The following is an 18,416-nucleotide window of genomic DNA, read 5'->3' on the forward strand; positions in this document are numbered from 1 at the left end:
TCTGCCTGCTTTATACAGCAAGCTACAGCCACGCGACTCACCGTCTGCCTGCTTTATACAGCAAGCTACAGCCACGCGACTCACCGTCTGCCTGCTTTATACAGCAAGCTACAGCCACGCGACTCACCGCCTGCTTTATACAGCAAGCTACAGCCACGCGACTCACCGTCTGCCTGCTTTATACAGCAAGCTACAGCCACGCGACTCACCGTCTGCCTGCTTTATACAGCAAGCTACAGCCACGCGACTCACCGTCTGCCTGCTTTATACAGCAAGCTACAGCCACGCGACTCACCGTCTGCCTGCTTTATACAGCAAGCTACAGCCACGCGACTCACCGTCTGCCTGCTTTATACAGCAAGCTACAGCCACGCGACTCACCGTCTGCCTGCTTTATACAGCAAGCTACAGCCACGCGACTCACCGTCTGCCTGCTTTATACAGCAAGCTACAGCCACGCGACTCACCGTCTGCCTGCTTTATACAGCAAGCTACAGCCACGCGACTCACCGTCTGCCTGCTTTATACAGCAAGCTACAGCCACGCGACTCACCGTCTGCCTGCTTTATACAGCAAGCTACAGCCACGCGACTCACCGTCTGCCTGCTTTATACAGCAAGCTACAGCCACGCGACTCACCGTCTGCCTGCTTTATACAGCAAGCTACAGCCACTCACCGTCTGCCTGCTTTATACAGCAAGCTACAGCCACGCGACTCACCGTCTGCCTGCTTTATACAGCAAGCTACAGCCACGCAGACTCACCGTCTGCCTGCTTTATACAGCAAGCTACAGCCACGCGACTCACCGTCTGCCTGCTTTATACAGCAAGCTACAGCCACGCGACTCACCGTCTGCCTGCTTTATACAGCAAGCTACAGCCACGCGACTCACCGTCTGCCTGCTTTATACAGCAAGCTACAGCCACGCGACTCACCGTCTGCCTGCTTTATACAGCAAGCTACAGCCAGACTCACCGTCTGCCTGCTTTATACAGCAACTACAGCCACCGACTCACCGTCTGCCTGCTTTATACAGCAAGCTACAGCCACGCGACTCACCGTCTGCCTGCTTTATACAGCAAGCTACAGCCACGCGACTCACCGTCTGCCTGCTTTATACAGCAAGCTACAGCCACGACTCACCGTCTGACTCACCGTCTGCCTGCTTTATACAGCAAGCTACAGCCACGCGACTCACCGTCTGCCTGCTTTATACAGCAAGCTACAGCCACAAGCTCACCGTCTGCCTGCTTTATACAGCAAGCTCACCGTCTGCCTGCTTTATACAGCAAGCTACAGCCACGCGACTCACCGTCTGCCTGCTTTATACAGCAAGCTACAGCCACGCGACTCACCGTCTGCCTGCTTTATACAGCAAGCTACAGCCACGCGACTCACCGTCTGCCTGCTTTATACAGCAAGCTACAGCCACGCGACTCACCGTCTGCCTGCTTTATACAGCAAGCTACAGCCACGCGACTCACCGTCTGCCTGCTTTATACAGCAAGCTACAGCCACGCGACTCACCGTCTGCCTGCTTTATACAGCAAGCTACAGCCACGCGACTCACCGTCTGCCTGCTTTATACAGCAAGCTACAGCCACGCGACTCACCGTCTGCCTGCTTTATACAGCAAGCTACAGCCAGACTCACCGTCTGCCTGCTTTATACAGCAAGCTACAGCCACGCGACTCACCGTCTGCCTGCTTTATACAGCAAGCTACAGCCCACGCGACTCACCGTCTGCCTGCTTTATACAGCAAGCTACAGCCACGCGACTCACCGTCTGCCTGCTTTATACAGCAAGCTACAGCGACTCACCGTCTGCCTGCTTTATACAGCAAGCTACAGCCACCGTCTGCCTGCTTTATACAGACTCACCGTCTGCCTGCTTTATACAGCAAGCTACAGCCACGCGACTCACTCACCGTCTGCCTGCTTTATACAGCAAGCTACAGCCAAGACTCACCGTCTGCCTGCAAGCTACAGCCACGCGACTCACCGTCTGCCTGCTTTATACAGCAGCAAGCTACTGCCTGCCAGCAAGCGACTCACCGTCTGCCTGCTTTATACAGCAAGCTACAGCCACGCGACTCACCGTCTGCCTGCTTTATAGCAGCAAGCTACAGCAGCACGCGACTCACCGTCTGCCTGCTTTATACAGCAAGCTACAGCCACGCGACTCACCGTCTGCCTGCTTTATACAGCAAGCTACAGCGACTCACCGTCTGCCTGCTTTATACAGCAAGCTACAGCCACGCGACTCACCGTCTGCCTGCTTTATACAGCAAGCTACAGCCACGCGACTCACCGTCTGCCTGCTTTATACAGCAAGCTACAGCCACGCGACTCACCGTCTGCCTGCTTTATACAGCAAGCTACAGCCACGCGACTCACCGTCTGCCTGCTTTATACAGCAAGCTACAGCCACGCGACTCACCGTCTGCCTGCTTTATACAGCAAGCTACAGCCACGCGACTCACCGTCTGCCTGCTTTATACAGCAAGCTACAGCCACGCGACTCACCGTCTGCCTGCTTTATACAGCAAGCTACAGCCACGCGACTCACCGTCTGCCTGCTTTATACAGCAAGCTACAGCCACGCGACTCACCGTCTGCCTGCTTTATACAGCAAGCTACAGCCACGCGACTCACCGTCTGCCTGCTTTATACAGCAAGCTACAGCCACAGCCACGCGACTCACCGTCTGCCTGCTTTATACACAGCAGCCACGCGACTCACCGTCTGCCTGCTACAGCAAGCTACAGCCACACGACTCACCGTCTGCCTGCTTTATACAGCAAGCTACAGCCAGACTCACCGTCTGCCTGCTTTATACAGACTCACCGTCTGCCTGCTTTATACAGCAAGCTACAGCCACGCGACTCACCGTCTGCCTGCTTTATACAGCAGCTACAGCCACGCGACTCACCGTCTGCCTGCTTTATACAGCAAGCTACAGCCACGCGACTCACCGTCTGCCTGCTTTATACAGCAAGCTACAGCCACGCGACTCACCGTCTGCCTGCTTTATACAGCAAGCTACAGCCACGCGACTCACCGTCTGCCTGCTTTATACAGCAAGCTACAGCCACGCGACTCACCGTCTGCCTGCTTTATACAGCAAGCTACAGCCACGCGACTCACCGTCTGTAGGAGCCAACCATTTGGGTGAACAGGGTGGTGTACCTAATAAACTGACACTGACTGTAGATTGGGCTTTCGGTGACATTGTGCAGGGTACAGGCATGCTGTTGTTGTGCTATTAGTCTAAAGTTAAACTGACCTTCCCTCAATGAGCCAGGTGCACTTGGTCTTGTACTTGTAGTTCCCTGGTCCGTCTGTCAGGAACCCTGAGGGACCCGTCAGCCTATAGGAGAGAGAAGAGGTCAAAGGTCAGACCAGTCAGCCAATAGGAGAGCGAGAAAGGGTCAGAGGTTAGCCTATAGGAGAGGACAGATCAGTCAGATCGGTTTCCGACTTTGCAACCTTACTATAGACAGAGGACGGTTGAAGAGTTAAATGACAACATCTACATTTAATGACAGCTCACACAAACTGCCATGTTTTAGTGTGACTGTCCTCCCCAGTCACAAAGCCAGACAGAGAGGGACATACAGGGACAGAGAGGGACAGAGAGGGACAGACAGGGACAGACAGGGACAGAGAGGGACAGAGAGGGACCTACAGGGACAGAGAGGGACAGAGAGGGACAGAGAGGGACCTACAGAGACAGAGAGGGACATACAGAGACAGACATACAGAAACAGAGAGGGACAGAGAGGGACCTACAGGGACAGAGAGGGACAGAGAGGGACAGAGAAGGACATACAGGGACAGAGAGGGACATACAGGGACAGAGAGGGACATACAGAGACAGAGAGGGACATACAGGGACAGAGAGGGACAGAGAGGGACAGACAGGGACAGACAGGGACATACAGGGACAGAGAGGGACATACAGGGACAGAGAGGGACATACAGGGACAGACAGGGACAGAGAGGGACATACAGGGACATACAGGTACAGAGAGGGACATACAGGGACAGAGAGGGACAGAGAGGGACAGAGAGGGACCTACAGGGACAGAGAGGGACATACAGAGACAGAGAGGGACATACAGGGACAGACAAGGACAGAGAGGGACAGACAAGGACAGAGAGGGACAGAGAGGGACATACAGGGACATACAGGGACATACAGGGACAGAGAGTGACATACAGGGACAGAGAGTGACATACAGGGACAGACAGGGACAGAGAGGGACATACAGGGACAGACAGGGACAGAGAGGGACATACAGGGACATACAGGGACAGAGAGGGACATACAGGGACAGAGAGGGACATACAGGGACAGAGAGGGACATACAGGGACAGAGAGGGACAGAGAGGGACATACAGGGACATACAGGGACAGAGAGGGACATACAGGGACAGAGAGGGACAGAGAGGGACAGAGAGGGACCTACAGGGACAGAGAGGGACATACAGAGACAGAGAGGGACATACAGGGACAGACAAGGACAGAGAGGGACAGACAGGGACAGACAGGGACAGAGAGGGACATACAGGGACATACAGGGACATACAGGGACATACAGGGACAGAGAGTGACATACAGGGACAGAGAGTGACATACAGGGACAGACAGGGACAGAGAGGGACATACAGGGACAGACAGGGACAGAGAGGGACATACAGGGACATACAGGGACAGAGAGGGACATACAGGGACAGAGAGGGACATACAGGGACATACAGGGACATTGAGGGACATACAGGGACATACAGGGACAGAGAGGGAGGGACATACAGGGACATACAGGGACAGAGAGGGACATACAGGGACATACAGGGACATACAGGGACATACAGGACATACAGGGACACATACAGGGACACATACAGGGACAGAGAGGGACATACAGAGACAGAGAGGGACAGAGAGGGACATACAGAGACATACAGGGACATACAGGGACATACAGGGACAGAGAGGGACAGAGAGGGACAGACAGGGACAGAGAGAGACATACAGGGACAGAGAGGGACAGAGAGGGACAGAGAGGGACAGAGAGGGACATACAGGGACAGAGAGGGACAGAGAGGGACCTACAGGGTTAGGCTACTCATTGTGTACAATTCCTCGTGCTATCATTTTTTCCCTCTCTCTGCATTGTTGGGAAAGGCCGGTAAGTCAACATCTCACTGTTAGTCTTCACCGGTTGTTTACCAAGCAGGTGCCAGATAATATTTGGAGGTGCTGGATAGGCATGTATTCAACATACCATCATAAGAGGAGAAGTAAATGAAGGTTGCTGCTTAAAATTCCAGATTTTGTGAGTAACAAACTTATTTTGACATTAGAAAGCTCAGTTTGTTTTTGCATGGTTCTTGAGCGACTTCCTCATCTCTGTACCCCACACATACAATTATGTAAGGTCCCTCAGTCGAGCAAGGAGGTTTTCCAATGCCTTACAACAACAAAAAAGCAGACATTGAATATCCTTTGAGCATGGTGAAGTTATTAATTACACATTGGATGGTGTATCAATACACACAGTCATTACAAAGAAACAGGCGTCCTTCCTAACTGAGTTACCGGAGTGGAAAGAAACCCCTCGGGGATTTCACCATGAGGCCAATGGTGACTTTAAAACAGTTACAGAGTTGAATGGCTGTGATAGGAGAAAACTGGAGATAGGTCATATTGTGGAGTAACTATTTGACTGACTAAAAAGAAGAATATAAAATATTCCAAAACATGTTTGTCTGTTTGCAACACGGCCCAGAGTAATACTGCAAACAAACGTGGTAAAGGTTCACTTTCTGTCCTGAATACAAAGTGTTTTGTTTTGCATCACGGAGTACCACTCTTCATATTATCAAGCATAGTGGTGGCTGCATCAGGTTATGGGTATGCTTGTAGAAAAGAAATTACAGAACGGAGCTTGGCACAGGCAAAATCCTAGAGGAAAACCTGGTTCAGTCAGCTTTCCACCAGAAACTGGGAGATGAATTCATCTTTCAGCAGGACAATAACCTGAAACACAAGGCCAAATCTACATTGGAGTTGCTGACCAAGAAGACAGTGAAAGTTCCTGAGGGTCCAAGTTACATTTTTAACTTAAATCTACTTGATTTTACACGGCCCTATTGTCTAACAAAGAATTCCTTCTAATTTATTTTGACCAACAGATGTATTCATTCAAATGAATAAAAAGGATGACACCTCCCCCTCTCTTCTTTGGGAGACTTTCAACGCTGTATTACGAGGAAAGATCATTTCTTACAATGCTCATTATGTCAAGAACTGGTGGACTCAACCTTGGCAATAGACCGCCAATATTCAACTTCACCATCCCATGAATTATACGCAGAGGCTGAAACTCCAAACTCAATTCATCTGCTTTCCACTGATAAAGCAGAGTTTCTATTGCAACGAACAAGGGGGAGGTACTACGAATATGGTGACAAGACCTGCCACCTATTGGCACACCAACTTTAAATGCCAGTCAGCATCTTATCTCTCAGGTCTATGACTCTTCCCGTAATCTTACAACTGATCCCTCTAATATTAATTCAACTCACCTCTACAAATCTGAACGCCCATCAGATAATACGGCCGTGGACAACTTTGGATTTGGACATGAGTAAAGTTCTGGATAACACTCTGCTGACATAACAAAGGGTCTAAAGTTAATGCAAAGTGGCAAGGCCCCAGGCTCTGATGGCAAGGCCCCAGGCTCTGATGGCAAGGCCCCAGGCCCTGATGGCAAGGCCCCAGGCCCTGATGGCAAGGCCCCAGGCCCTGATGGCAAGGCCCCAGGCCCTGATGGCAAGGCCCCAGGCCCTGATGGCAAGGCCCCAGGCCCTGATGGCTTCCCAGTCAATTTGTATAAACAAATTCTCAGATCAACTCGCAGCGTTACTATTAGATATGTTCACCGACTCGTTATCACGTGGCTCTCTCCCCCTGACGCTAACCCAAGCCTCCATCTTACTTCTACTTAAGATAAAGATTCCGGCGGAATGTGGCGGATATCGGCCCGTTTCACTTTTAAACGCTGATGTTAAACTATTAGTTAAGGTTCTAGAATACCGGTTGGAACCTTCAGGATGTCATATCTGATGTTAAACTATTAGTTAAGGTTCTAGAATACCGGTTGGAACCTTCAGGGTGTCATATCTGATGTTAAACTATTAGTTAAGGTTCTAGAATACCGGTTGGAACCTTCAGGATGTCATATCTGATGTTAAACTATTAGTTAAGGTTCTAGAATACCGGTTGGAACCTTCAGGATGTCATATCTGATGTTAAACTATTAGTTAAGGTTCTAGAATACCGGTTGGAACCTTCAGGATGTCATATCTGATGTTAAACTATTAGTTAAGGTTCTAGAATACCGGTTGGAACCTTCAGGATGTCATATCTGATGTTAAACTATTAGTTAAGGTTCTAGAATACCGGTTGGAACCTTCAGGATGTCATATCTGATGGTCAAACGGGTTTCATCAAAGAGGCGACAACGGTCTTCCAAAGTACGCCGGCTTTTGAACATTATACTCTCTCCTATCTCTCCAGACCCCTAAATGGTTGTTTCTCTTGATGCAGACAAGGCTTTCGCCTGGGTGAAGTGGGATTATTTATTTTAAGATTTGGTTTTGGGTCCAATTTCATATCATGGATTCGTCTGCTCTATTCTGCTCCTACGGCTAGCGTCCACAAGAACTATCAACATTCAAAATACTTCCCCCTCTCCAGAGGAACCCGCCAAGGGTGCCCTCTGTCCCTGCACCTTTTTTCTTTTGATATAGAACCACTCTCCTTGGCCTTAAAGTTATCACCATCATTTACTGGAATCCACTGAGGTGGTGAAGAGCACAAAGTGACACTATGCAGATGATCTACTATTATTTAAGTGTGAATGTAACACACTCTCTGGCTACCCTACATAAAACAAACTTTGGAAGCCTAGTCATTCGAGTTAAAGTAGGATTACAATGCTGGGATAGTCTGCCTCTTTAACTGGCATAATCCAATCTGTTCAAATTAACATTTTACCAAGGCTTCTATACCTTTTTCAACATCTTCCGATCTTTCTACCAAAATAAAAAAAATGATATAGAACCGCTCTCCTCGGCAAATCACCTAGGATACGTAGAACAATAATTCAAAAGGAGACAAGATGGAGGATTGGCACTTCCAAATGTACTGCTTCACTATTGGCCAGCCAATATTCAAAAGGTCTGGTGTAATGCTCCAGGGACCAACTGCTGCTTATAAGATGTGCACTCCTGCCGATCATCCTCCTTTCTGCTCTTGCCTGTGTCCCACTGTCCCTGTGTCCCACTGTCCCACTGTCCCTGTGTCCCACTGTCCCTGTGTCCCACTGTCCCTGTGTCCCACTGTCCCTGTGTCCCACTGTCCCTGTGCCCCACTGTCCCTGTGCCCCACTGTCCCTGTGTCCCACTGTCCCTGTGTCCCACTGTCCCTGTGCCCCACTGTCCCTGTGCCCCACTGTCCCTGTGTCCCTGTGCCCCACTGTCCCTGTGTCCCACTGTCCCTGTGTCCCACTGTCCCTGTGTCCCACTGTCCCTGTGTTCCACTGTCCCTGTGTCCCACTGTCCCTGTGTCCCACTGTCCCTGTGCCCCACTGTCCCTGTGCCCCACTGTCCCTGTGCCCCACTGTCCCTGTGTCCCACCGTCCCTGTGTCCCACTGTCCCTGTGCCCCACTGTCCCACCGTCCCTGTGTCCCACCGTCCCTGTGTCCCACTGTCCCTGTGTCCCACTGTCCCTGTGCCCCACCGTCCCTGTGTCTTTCAGACTATACTGGAAACCCCATTGTGCTCTCTGCTCTGAAGATCTGGAGATAATTTGGTCAACATGTTAGACTTTGTCCCTTCTCTTCTAAGCCCTCTGTATCGACCACCTATTTTTACCCTCCAAACTCCACCAGGCTTTTGTTTTGTGGCGTGAGAGAGGTTTGGTTTGTTTCAAAGATGTATTTTTAGATCGGAAGTTTGTCAGTTTTAATGATCTCGTTGCTAAATCTAATCTGGCTCATAATCTTTTCTGCTATTTTCAAGTAACTTTGTTCACTCTCATTAACTGCCTAGAGATGTTGTCCCTCCCGTGGAATCGGCAAGGTCTGATTTCTAGATTATATGACATTATGCTGTCCTCTGAACCCTCTCCAATAAACAAAATCAAGACATACTGAGTTAGTGAACCTGAACTTGACTTTACAGATGACTGAAGGGAGGAGGCCTTACAGATGACTGGAGGGAGGAGGAGGCCTTTACAGATGACTGGAGGGAGGAGGAGGCCTTTACAGATGACTGGAGGGAGGAGGAGGCCTTTACAGATGACTGGAGGGAGGGAGGAGGAGGCCTTTACAGATGACTGGAGGGAGGGAGGAGGAGGCCTTTACAGATGACTGGAGGGAGGAGGCCTTTACAGATGACTGGAGGGAGGAGGCCTTTACAGATGACTGGAGGGAGGGAGGAGGTTTTACAGATGACTGGAGGGAGGAGGAGGTTTTACAGATGACTGGAGGGAGGGAGGAGGTTTTACAGATGACTGAAAGGAGGGAGGAGGCCTTTACAGATGACTGGAGGGAGGAGGCTTTACAGATGACTGGAGGGAGGAGGAGGCCTTTACATATGACTGGAGGGAGGAGGAGGCCTTTTTTACAGATGACTGGAGGGAGGGAGGAGGCTTTACAGATGACTGGAGGGAGGAGGAGGAGGCCTTTACAGATGACTGGAGGGAGGGAGGAGGCATTTACAGATGACTGGAGGAGGAGGCCTTTACAGATGACTGGAGGGAGGAGGAGGCCTTTACAGATGACTGGAGGGAGGAGGAGGCCTTTACAGATGACTGGAGGGAGGAGGAGGCCTTTACAGATGACTGGAGGGAGGAGGAGGCCTTTACAGATGACTGGAGGGAGGAGGAGGCCTTTACAGATGACTGGAGGGAGGAGGAGGCCTTTACAGATGACTGGAGGGAGGAGGAGGCCTTTACAGATGACTGGAGGGAGGGAGGAGGAGGCCTTTACAGATGACTGGAGGGAGGGAGGAGGAGGCCTTTACAGATGACTGGAGGGAGGGAGGAGGAGGCCTTTACAGATGACTGGAGGGAGGGAGGAGGAGGCCTTTACAGATGACTGGAGGGAGGAGGAGGCCTTTACAGATGACTGGAGGGGAGGAGGAGGCCTTTACAGATGACTGGAGGGAGGGAGGAGTTTTACAGATGACTGGAGGGAGGAGGAGGCCTTTACAGATGACTGGAGGGAGGAGGAGGTTTTACAGATGACTGAAAGGAGGGAGGAGGCCTTTACAGATGACTGGAGGGAGGAGGCTTTACAGATGACTGGAGGGAGGAGGAGGCCTTTACATATGACTGGAGGGAGGAGGAGGCCTTTTTACAGATGACTGGAGGGAGGGAGGAGGCTTTACAGATGACTGGAGGGAGGAGGAGGAGGCCTTTACAGATGACTGGAGGGAGGGAGGAGGCCTTTACAGATGACTGGAGGGAGGGAGGAGGCTTTACAGATGACTGGAGGGAGGGAGGAGGCTTTACAGATGACTGGAGGGAGGGAGGAGGCTTTACAGATGACTGGAGGGAGGGAGGAGGCTTTACAGATGACTGGAGGGAGGAGGAGGGCTTTACATATGACTGGAGGGAGGGAGGAGGCCTTACAGATGACTGGAGGGAGGAGGAGGCCTTTACAGATGACTGGAGGGAGGAGGAGGCCTTTACAGATGACTGGAGGGATGGAGGAGGCTTTACAGATGACTGGAGGGAGGGAGGAGGTTTTACAGATGACTGAAAGGAGGGAGGAGGCCTTTACAGATGACTGGAGGGAGGGAGGAGGCCTTTACATATGACTGGAGGGAGGAGGAGGCTTTACAGATGACTGGAGGGAGGGAGGAGGCCTTTACAGATGACTGGAGGGAGGAGGAGGCCTTTACAGATGACTGGAGGGAGGAGGCTTTACAGATGACTGGAGGGAGGAGGCCTTTACAGATGACTGGAGGGAGGAGGAGGCTTTACATATGACTGGAGGGAGGAGGAGGCCTTTACAGATGACTGGAGGGAGGAGGAGGCCTTTACAGATGACTGGAGGGAGGAGGAGGCCTTTACAGATGACTGGAGGGAGGAGGCTTTACAGATGACTGGAGGGAGGAGGCTTTACATATGACTGGAGGGAGGGAGGAGGAGGCCTTTACAGATGACTGGAGGGAGGAGGAGGCCTTTACAGATGACTGGAGGGAGGGAGGAGGCTTTACAGATGACTGGAGGGAGGGAGGGAGGAGGCTTTACAGATGACTGGAGGGAGGGAGGAGAGGCTTTACAGATGACTGGAGGGAGGGAGGGAGGAGGCTTTACAGATGACTGGAGGGAGGGAGGAGGAGGCTTTACAGATGACTGGAGGGAGGAGGAGGCCTTTACAGATGACTGGAGGGAGGGAGGAGGCTTTACAGATGACTGGAGGGAGGGAGGGAGGGAGGAGGCTTTACAGATGACTGGAGGGAGGAGGAGGCCTTTACAGATGACTGGAGGGAGGAGGAGGCCTTTACAGATGACTGGAGGGAGGGAGGAGGCCTTTACAGATGACTGGAGGGAGGAGGAGGCCTTTACAGATGACTGGAGGGAGGAGGAGGCCTTTACAGATGACTGGAGGGAGGGAGGAGGAGGCCTTTACAGATGACTGGAGGGAGGAGGAGGAGGCCTTTACAGATGACTGGAGGGAGGAGGAGGCCTTTACAGATGACTGGAGGGAGGGAGGAGGCTTTACAGATGACTGGAGGGAGGGAGGGAGGAGGCTTTACAGATGACTGGAGGGAGGGAGGGAGGAGGCTTTACAGATGACTGGAGGGAGGGAGGGAGGGAGGAGGCTTTACAGATGACTGGAGGGAGGGAGGGAGGAGGCTTTACAGATGACTGGAGGGAGGAGGAGGCCTTTACAGATGACTGGAGGGAGGGAGGAGGCTTTACAGATGACTGGAGGGAGGGAGGGGAGGAGGCTTTACAGATGACTGGAGGGAGGAGGAGGCCTTTACAGATGACTGGAGGGAGGAGGAGGCCTTACAGATGACTGGAGGGAGGAGGAGGCCTTTACAGATGACTGGAGGGAGGAGGAGGCCTTTACAGATGACTGGAGGGAGGAGGAGGCCTTTACAGATGACTGGAGGGAGGGAGGAGGCCTTTACAGATGACTGGAGGGAGGGAGGAGGAGGCCTTTACAGATGACTGGAGGGAGGGAGGAGGAGGCCTTTACAGATGACTGGAGGGAGGAGGAGGCCTTTACAGATGACTGGAGGGAGGAGGAGGCCTTTACAGATGACTGGAGGGAGGAGGAGGCCTTTACAGATGACTGGAGGGAGGAGGAGGCCTTTACAGATGACTGGAGGGAGGAGGAGGCCTTTACAGATGACTGGAGGGAGGGAGGAGGCCTTTACAGATGACTGGAGGGAGGGAGGAGGCTTTACAGATGACTGGAGGGAGGAGGAGGAGGCCTTTACAGATGACTGGAGGGAGGGAGGAGGCCTTTACAGATGACTGGAGGGAGGGAGGAGGCTTTACAGATGACTGGAGGGAGGAGGAGGCCTTTACAGATGACTGGAGGGAGGAGGAGGCCTTTACAGATGACTGGAGGGAGGGAGGAGGCTTTACATATGACTGGAGGGAGGAGGAGGCCTTTACAGATGACTGGAGGGAGGAGGAGGCCTTTACAGATGACTGGAGGGAGGGAGGAGGAGGCCTTTACAGATGACTGGAGGGAGGGAGGAGGCCTTTACAGATGACTGGAGGGAGGGAGGAGGCCTTTACAGATGACTGGAGGGAGGAGGAGGCCTTTACAGATGACTGGAGGGAGGAGGAGGCCTTTACAGATGACTGGAGGGAGGAGGCCTTTACAGGAGGAGGCCTTTACAGATGACTGGAGGGAGGAGGAGGCCTTTACAGATGACTGGAGGGAGGAGGCTTTACAGATGACTGGAGGGAGGAGGCCTTTACAGATGACTGGAGGGAGGAGGAGGCCTTTACAGATGACTGGAGGGAGGAGGAGGCCTTTACAGATGACTGGAGGGAGGAGGAGGCCTTTACAGATGACTGGAGGGAGGAGGCTTTACAGATGACTGGAGGGAGGAGGCTTTACAGATGACTGGAGGGAGGGAGGAGGAGGCCTTTACAGATGACTGGAGGGAGGGAGGGAGGGAGGAGGCTTTACAGATGACTGGAGGGAGGAGGCTTTACAGATGACTGGAGGGAGGAGGCTTTACAGATGACTGGAGGGAGGGAGGGAGGAGGCTTTACAGATGACTGGAGGGAGGGAGGGAGGAGGCTTTACAGATGACTGGAGGGAGGAGGAGGCCTTTACAGATGACTGGAGGGAGGGAGGGAGGAGGCTTTACAGATGACTGCCTTTACAGATGACTGGAGGGAGGGAGGAGGCTTTACAGATGACTGGAGGGAGGAGGAGGCCTTTACAGATGACTGGAGGGAGGAGGAGGCCTTTACAGATGACTGGAGGGAGGAGGGAGGCTTTACAGATGACTGGAGGGAGGAGGAGGCCTTTACAGATGACTGGAGGGAGGGAGGAGGCCTTTACAGATGACTGGAGGGAGGGAGGAGGCCTTTACAGATGACTGGAGGGAGGGAGGAGGCCTTTACAGATGACTGGAGGGAGGGAGGAGGAGGCCTTTACAGATGACTGGAGGGAGGGAGGAGGAGGCCTTTACAGATGACTGGAGGGAGGGAGGAGGAGGCCTTTACAGATGACTGGATGGGAGGAGGAGGCCTTTACAGATGACTGGAGGGAGGAGGAGGCTTTACAGATGACTGGAGGAGGAGGAGGCCTTTACAGATGACTGGAGGGAGGAGGAGGCCTTTACAGATGACTGGAGGGAGGGAGGAGGCCTTTACAGATGACTGGAGGGAGGGAGGAGGCCTTACAGATGACTGGAGGGAGGGAGGAGGCTTTACAGATGACTGGAGGGAGGGAGGGAGGAGGCTTTACAGATGACTGGAGGGAGGAGGAGGCCTTTACAGATGACTGGAGGGAGGAGGCCTTTACAGATGACTGGAGGGAGGAGGAGGCCTTTACAGATGACTGGAGGGAGGAGGAGGCCTTTTTTACAGATGACTGGAGGGAGGAGGAGGCCTTTACAGATGACTGGAGGGAGGGAGGAGGCCTTTACAGATGACTGGAGGGAGGGAGGAGGCTTTACAGATGACTGGAGGGAGGGAGGAGGAGGCCTTTACAGATGACTGGAGGGAGGGAGGGAGGAGGCTTTACAGATGACTGGAGGGAGGGAGGAGGCTTTACAGATGACTGGAGGGAGGAGGAGGCCTTTACAGATGACTGGAGGGAGGAGGAGGCCTTTACAGATGACTGGAGGGAGGAGGAGGCCTTTACAGATGACTGGAGGGAGGGAGGAGGCCTTACAGATGACTGGAGGGAGGGGAGGGGAGGGAGGGGAGGGAGGGAGGGAGGGAGGGAGGGACTGGAGGGAGGGAGGGAGGGAGGGAGGGAGGGAGGGAGGGAGGGGGAGGGAGGGAGGGAGGAGGCTTTACAGATGACTGGAGGGAGGAGGAGGCCTTTACAGATGACTGGAGGGAGGAGGAGGCCTTTACAGATGACTGGAGGGAGGAGGAGGAGGCCTTTACAGATGACTGGAGGGAGGAGGAGGCCTTTACAGATGACTGGAGGGAGGGAGGGAGGAGGCCTTTACAGATGACTGGAGGGAGGGAGGAGGCTTTACAGATGACTGGAGGGGGAGGGAGGGGAGGCTTTACAGATGACTGGAGGGAGGGAGGAGGCTTTACAGATGACTGGAGGGAGGGAGGAGGCTTTACAGATGACTGGAGGGAGGAGGAGGAGGCTTTACAGATGACTGGAGGGAGGAGGAGGCCTTTACAGATGACTGGAGGGAGGAGGAGGCCTTTACAGATGACTGGAGGGAGGGAGGAGGAGGCCTTTACAGTTGACTGGAGGGAGGAGGAGGCTTTACAGATGACTGGAGGGAGGAGGAGGCCTTTACAGATGACTGGAGGGAGGAGGAGGCCTTTACAGATGACTGGAGGGAGGGAGGAGGCCTTTACAGATGACTGGAGGGAGGAGGAGGCTTTACAGATGACTGGAGGGAGGAGGAGGCCTTTACAGATGACTGGAGGGGAGGAGGAGGCTTTACATATGACTGGAGGGAGGAGGAGGCCTTTACAGATGACTGGAGGGAGGAGGAGGCCTTTACAGATGACTGGAGGGAGGAGGAGGCCTTTACAGATGACTGGAGGGAGGAGGAGGCCTTTACAGATGACTGGAGGGAGGAGGAGGCTTTACAGATGACTGGGAGGGAGGGAGGAGGAGGCTTTACATATGACTGGAGGGAGGAGGAGGCCTTTACAGATGACTGGAGGGAGGAGGAGGCCTTTACAGATGACTGGAGGGAGGAGGAGGCCTTTACAGATGACTGGAGGGAGGAGGAGGCCTTTACAGATGACTGGAGGGAGGAGGAGGCCTTTACAGATGACTGGAGGGAGGAGGAGGCCTTTACAGATGACTGGAGGGAGGAGGCCTTTGCAGATGACTGCATGGTTGTCTAGTAATGATCAACAACCAATTTGAACACTTGTGAAAATAATACAAATATTATTTTTTTCAAATAAATGTTGCACAATCCAGGTGTGTTGAAAGCTCTTAGAAACGTAATACTGTAAAACTGTAATCGCTGCCAAAGGTGCTTCTAAAAAGTATTGATTCAGTGGTCAGAGTTAGTTATTAACAGATTGTTATTTACAATGATACCAAACGGCCTCTTGCGGGGACAGGGGCCTGGGATTAAAAATATATATAGGCCAAAACACACATCACGACAAGAGAGACCTAAGACAACAACACAACATGGTCGCAACACATAACACAGCATGGTAGCAACACAGCAAGACAACACAACACTACATAAAGAGAGACACCACAACACTACATAAAGAGAGACAACACAACACTACATAAAGAGAGACAACACAACACTACATAAAGAGAGACAACACAACACTACATAAAGAGAGACACCACAACACTACATAAAGAGAGACACCACAACACTACATAAAGAGAGACACCACAACACTACATAAAGAGAGACACCACAACACTACATAAAGAGAGACAACACAACACTACATAAAGAGAGACGACACTACATAAAGAGAGACAACATAACACTACATAAAGAGAGACAACACTACATAAAGAGAGACAACATAACACTACATAAAGAGAGACAACACTACATAAAGAGAGACACCACAACACTACATAAAGAGAGACAACACAATACTACATAAAGAGAGACGCCACAACACTACATAAAGAGAGACAACACTACACTACATGAAGAGAGACGCCACAACACTACATAAAGAGAGACGCCACAACACTACATAAAGAGAGACGCCACAACACTACATAAAGAGAGACGACACAACACTACATAAAGAGAGACGCCGCAACACTACATAAAGAGAGACACCACAACACTACATGAAGAGAGACACCACAACACTACATAGAGAGAGACACCACAACACTACATAAAGAGAGACAACACAACACTACATAAAGAGAGACACCACAACACTACATAAAGAGAGACACCACAATACTACATAAAGAGAGACGCCACAACACTACATAAAGAGAGACGACACAACACTACATAAAGAGAGACACCACAACACTACATAAAGAGAGACACCACAACACTACATGAAGAGAGACGACACTACATAAAGAGAGACACCACAACACTACATAAAGAGAGACACCACAACACTACATAAAGAGAGACAACACAACACTACATAAAGAGAGACGACACTACATAAAGAGAGACAACATAACACTACATAAAGAGAGACAACACTACATAAAGAGAGACACCACAACACTACATAAAGAGAGACACCACAACACTACATAAAGAGAGACGACACAACACTACATAAAGAGAGACACCACAACACTACATAAAGAGAGACGACACAACACTACATAAAGAGAGACAACACTACATAAAGAGAGACACCACAACACTACATAAAGAGAGACACCACAACACTACATAAAGAGAGACGACACAACACTACATAAAGAGAGACGCCGCAACACTACATAAAGAGAGACAACACTACATAAAGAGAGACAACACTATATAAAGATAGACAACATAACACTACATAAAGAGAGACGACACTACATAAAGAGAGACAACATAACACTACATAAAGAGAGACAACACTACATAAAGAGAGACAACACTACATAAAGAGAGACACCACAACACTACATAAAGAGAGACACCACAACACTACATAAAGAGAGACACCACAACACTACATAAAGAGAGACACCACAACACTACATAAAGAGAGACAACACTACATAAAGAGAGACAACACTACATAAAGAGAGACAACACTACATAAAGAGAGACAACACTACATAAAGAGAGACACCACAACACTACATAAAGAGAGACACCACAACACTACATAAAGAGAGACACCACAACACTACATAAAGAGAGACACCACAACACTACATAAAGAGAGACACCACAACACTACATAAAGAGAGACACCACAACACTACATAAAGAGAGACACCACAACACTACATAAAGAGAGACAACACAACACTACATAAAGAGAGACAACACAACACTACATAAAGAGAGACAACACAACACTACATAAAGAGAGACACCACAACACTACATAAAGAGAGACAACACAACACTACATAAAGAGAGACACCACAACACAGCAACACATGACACAGCAACACATGACACAGCAACACATGACTGTAACAACATGTGTAATAAGTCTAGGGGTACAAGTTCAATTTATGAATTCAATGATTACATTTGTACATATTAGAAATTCAAAAACATTCAATTCAAAGTCCTAGCTAATACAAATTAAAAATGAAGGAAATGAAATACAATTTGTTTTGGCTCCATATTAATGTTGAGACCGAGCGTCGGGACAGGTAACAAAACTCCCCCGTACAGAAGAGGCCTCGTCCAATGACTTATATGTAATGGAAGTCTTTTTGGCGGCGATTCTCACCTGAACCTTCCTCCGCAGTGTTGGCATTGGTCCCCGACCCAGCCGGGGCTGCACACACAGTTGCCCGTAGACGTGTTGCATTGCCCATTCACGCACGGTTTGTCGCATTCTGTCGCCTCGGTGACAGCGGGCAGTCCAAGGAGCAGCCCGAAAGCGGAGAAAACGAGCAGTGTTTGGAGCATCGAGGCCCGGACACCAACCTCCACCAGCCCGCTAGTCAGGATGCTGGCCGGCCGCCGTATCGCCCCGTCCATTCTCACAAAGAT

General features: G+C 51.0%; 1 protein-coding gene across 1 annotated transcript; it reads right to left on the reverse strand.

Moving 5' to 3' along the window:
- Nucleotides 1-2,943: 2,943 nt before the first annotated feature.
- Nucleotides 2,944-18,404, reverse strand: LOC127917968 (attractin-like). The gene is made up of 2 exons (XM_052501128.1): nt 18,151-18,404; nt 2,944-3,371 (listed from the first exon to the last, which is right to left on the reverse strand). The coding sequence occupies exons 1-2, from the start codon at nt 18,402-18,404 to the stop codon at nt 3,278-3,280; spliced, it is 348 nt and encodes a 115-aa protein (XP_052357088.1). The 3' UTR covers nt 2,944-3,277.
- Between the last annotated feature and the right edge of the window lie 12 nt (nt 18,405-18,416).

The sequence above is a fragment of the Oncorhynchus keta genome, unplaced genomic scaffold (assembly GCF_023373465.1).
Source record: "Oncorhynchus keta strain PuntledgeMale-10-30-2019 unplaced genomic scaffold, Oket_V2 Un_contig_1254_pilon_pilon, whole genome shotgun sequence".
In the NCBI taxonomy this organism is placed as follows: Eukaryota; Metazoa; Chordata; class Actinopteri; order Salmoniformes; family Salmonidae; genus Oncorhynchus; species Oncorhynchus keta.

What these genes read in the sequence shown, in the direction of transcription:
- LOC127917968 (XM_052501128.1), bottom strand. Translation starts at nt 18,404, where the DNA reads ATGGACGGGGCGATACGGCGGCCGGCCAGCATCCTGACTAGCGGGCTG. An exon ending in CACTGCGGAGGAAGGTTCAG is followed by an intron (nt 3,372 to 18,150) that starts GTGAGAATCGCC and finishes TCTCTCCTATAG; the next exon opens with GCTGACGGGTCCCTCAGGGT.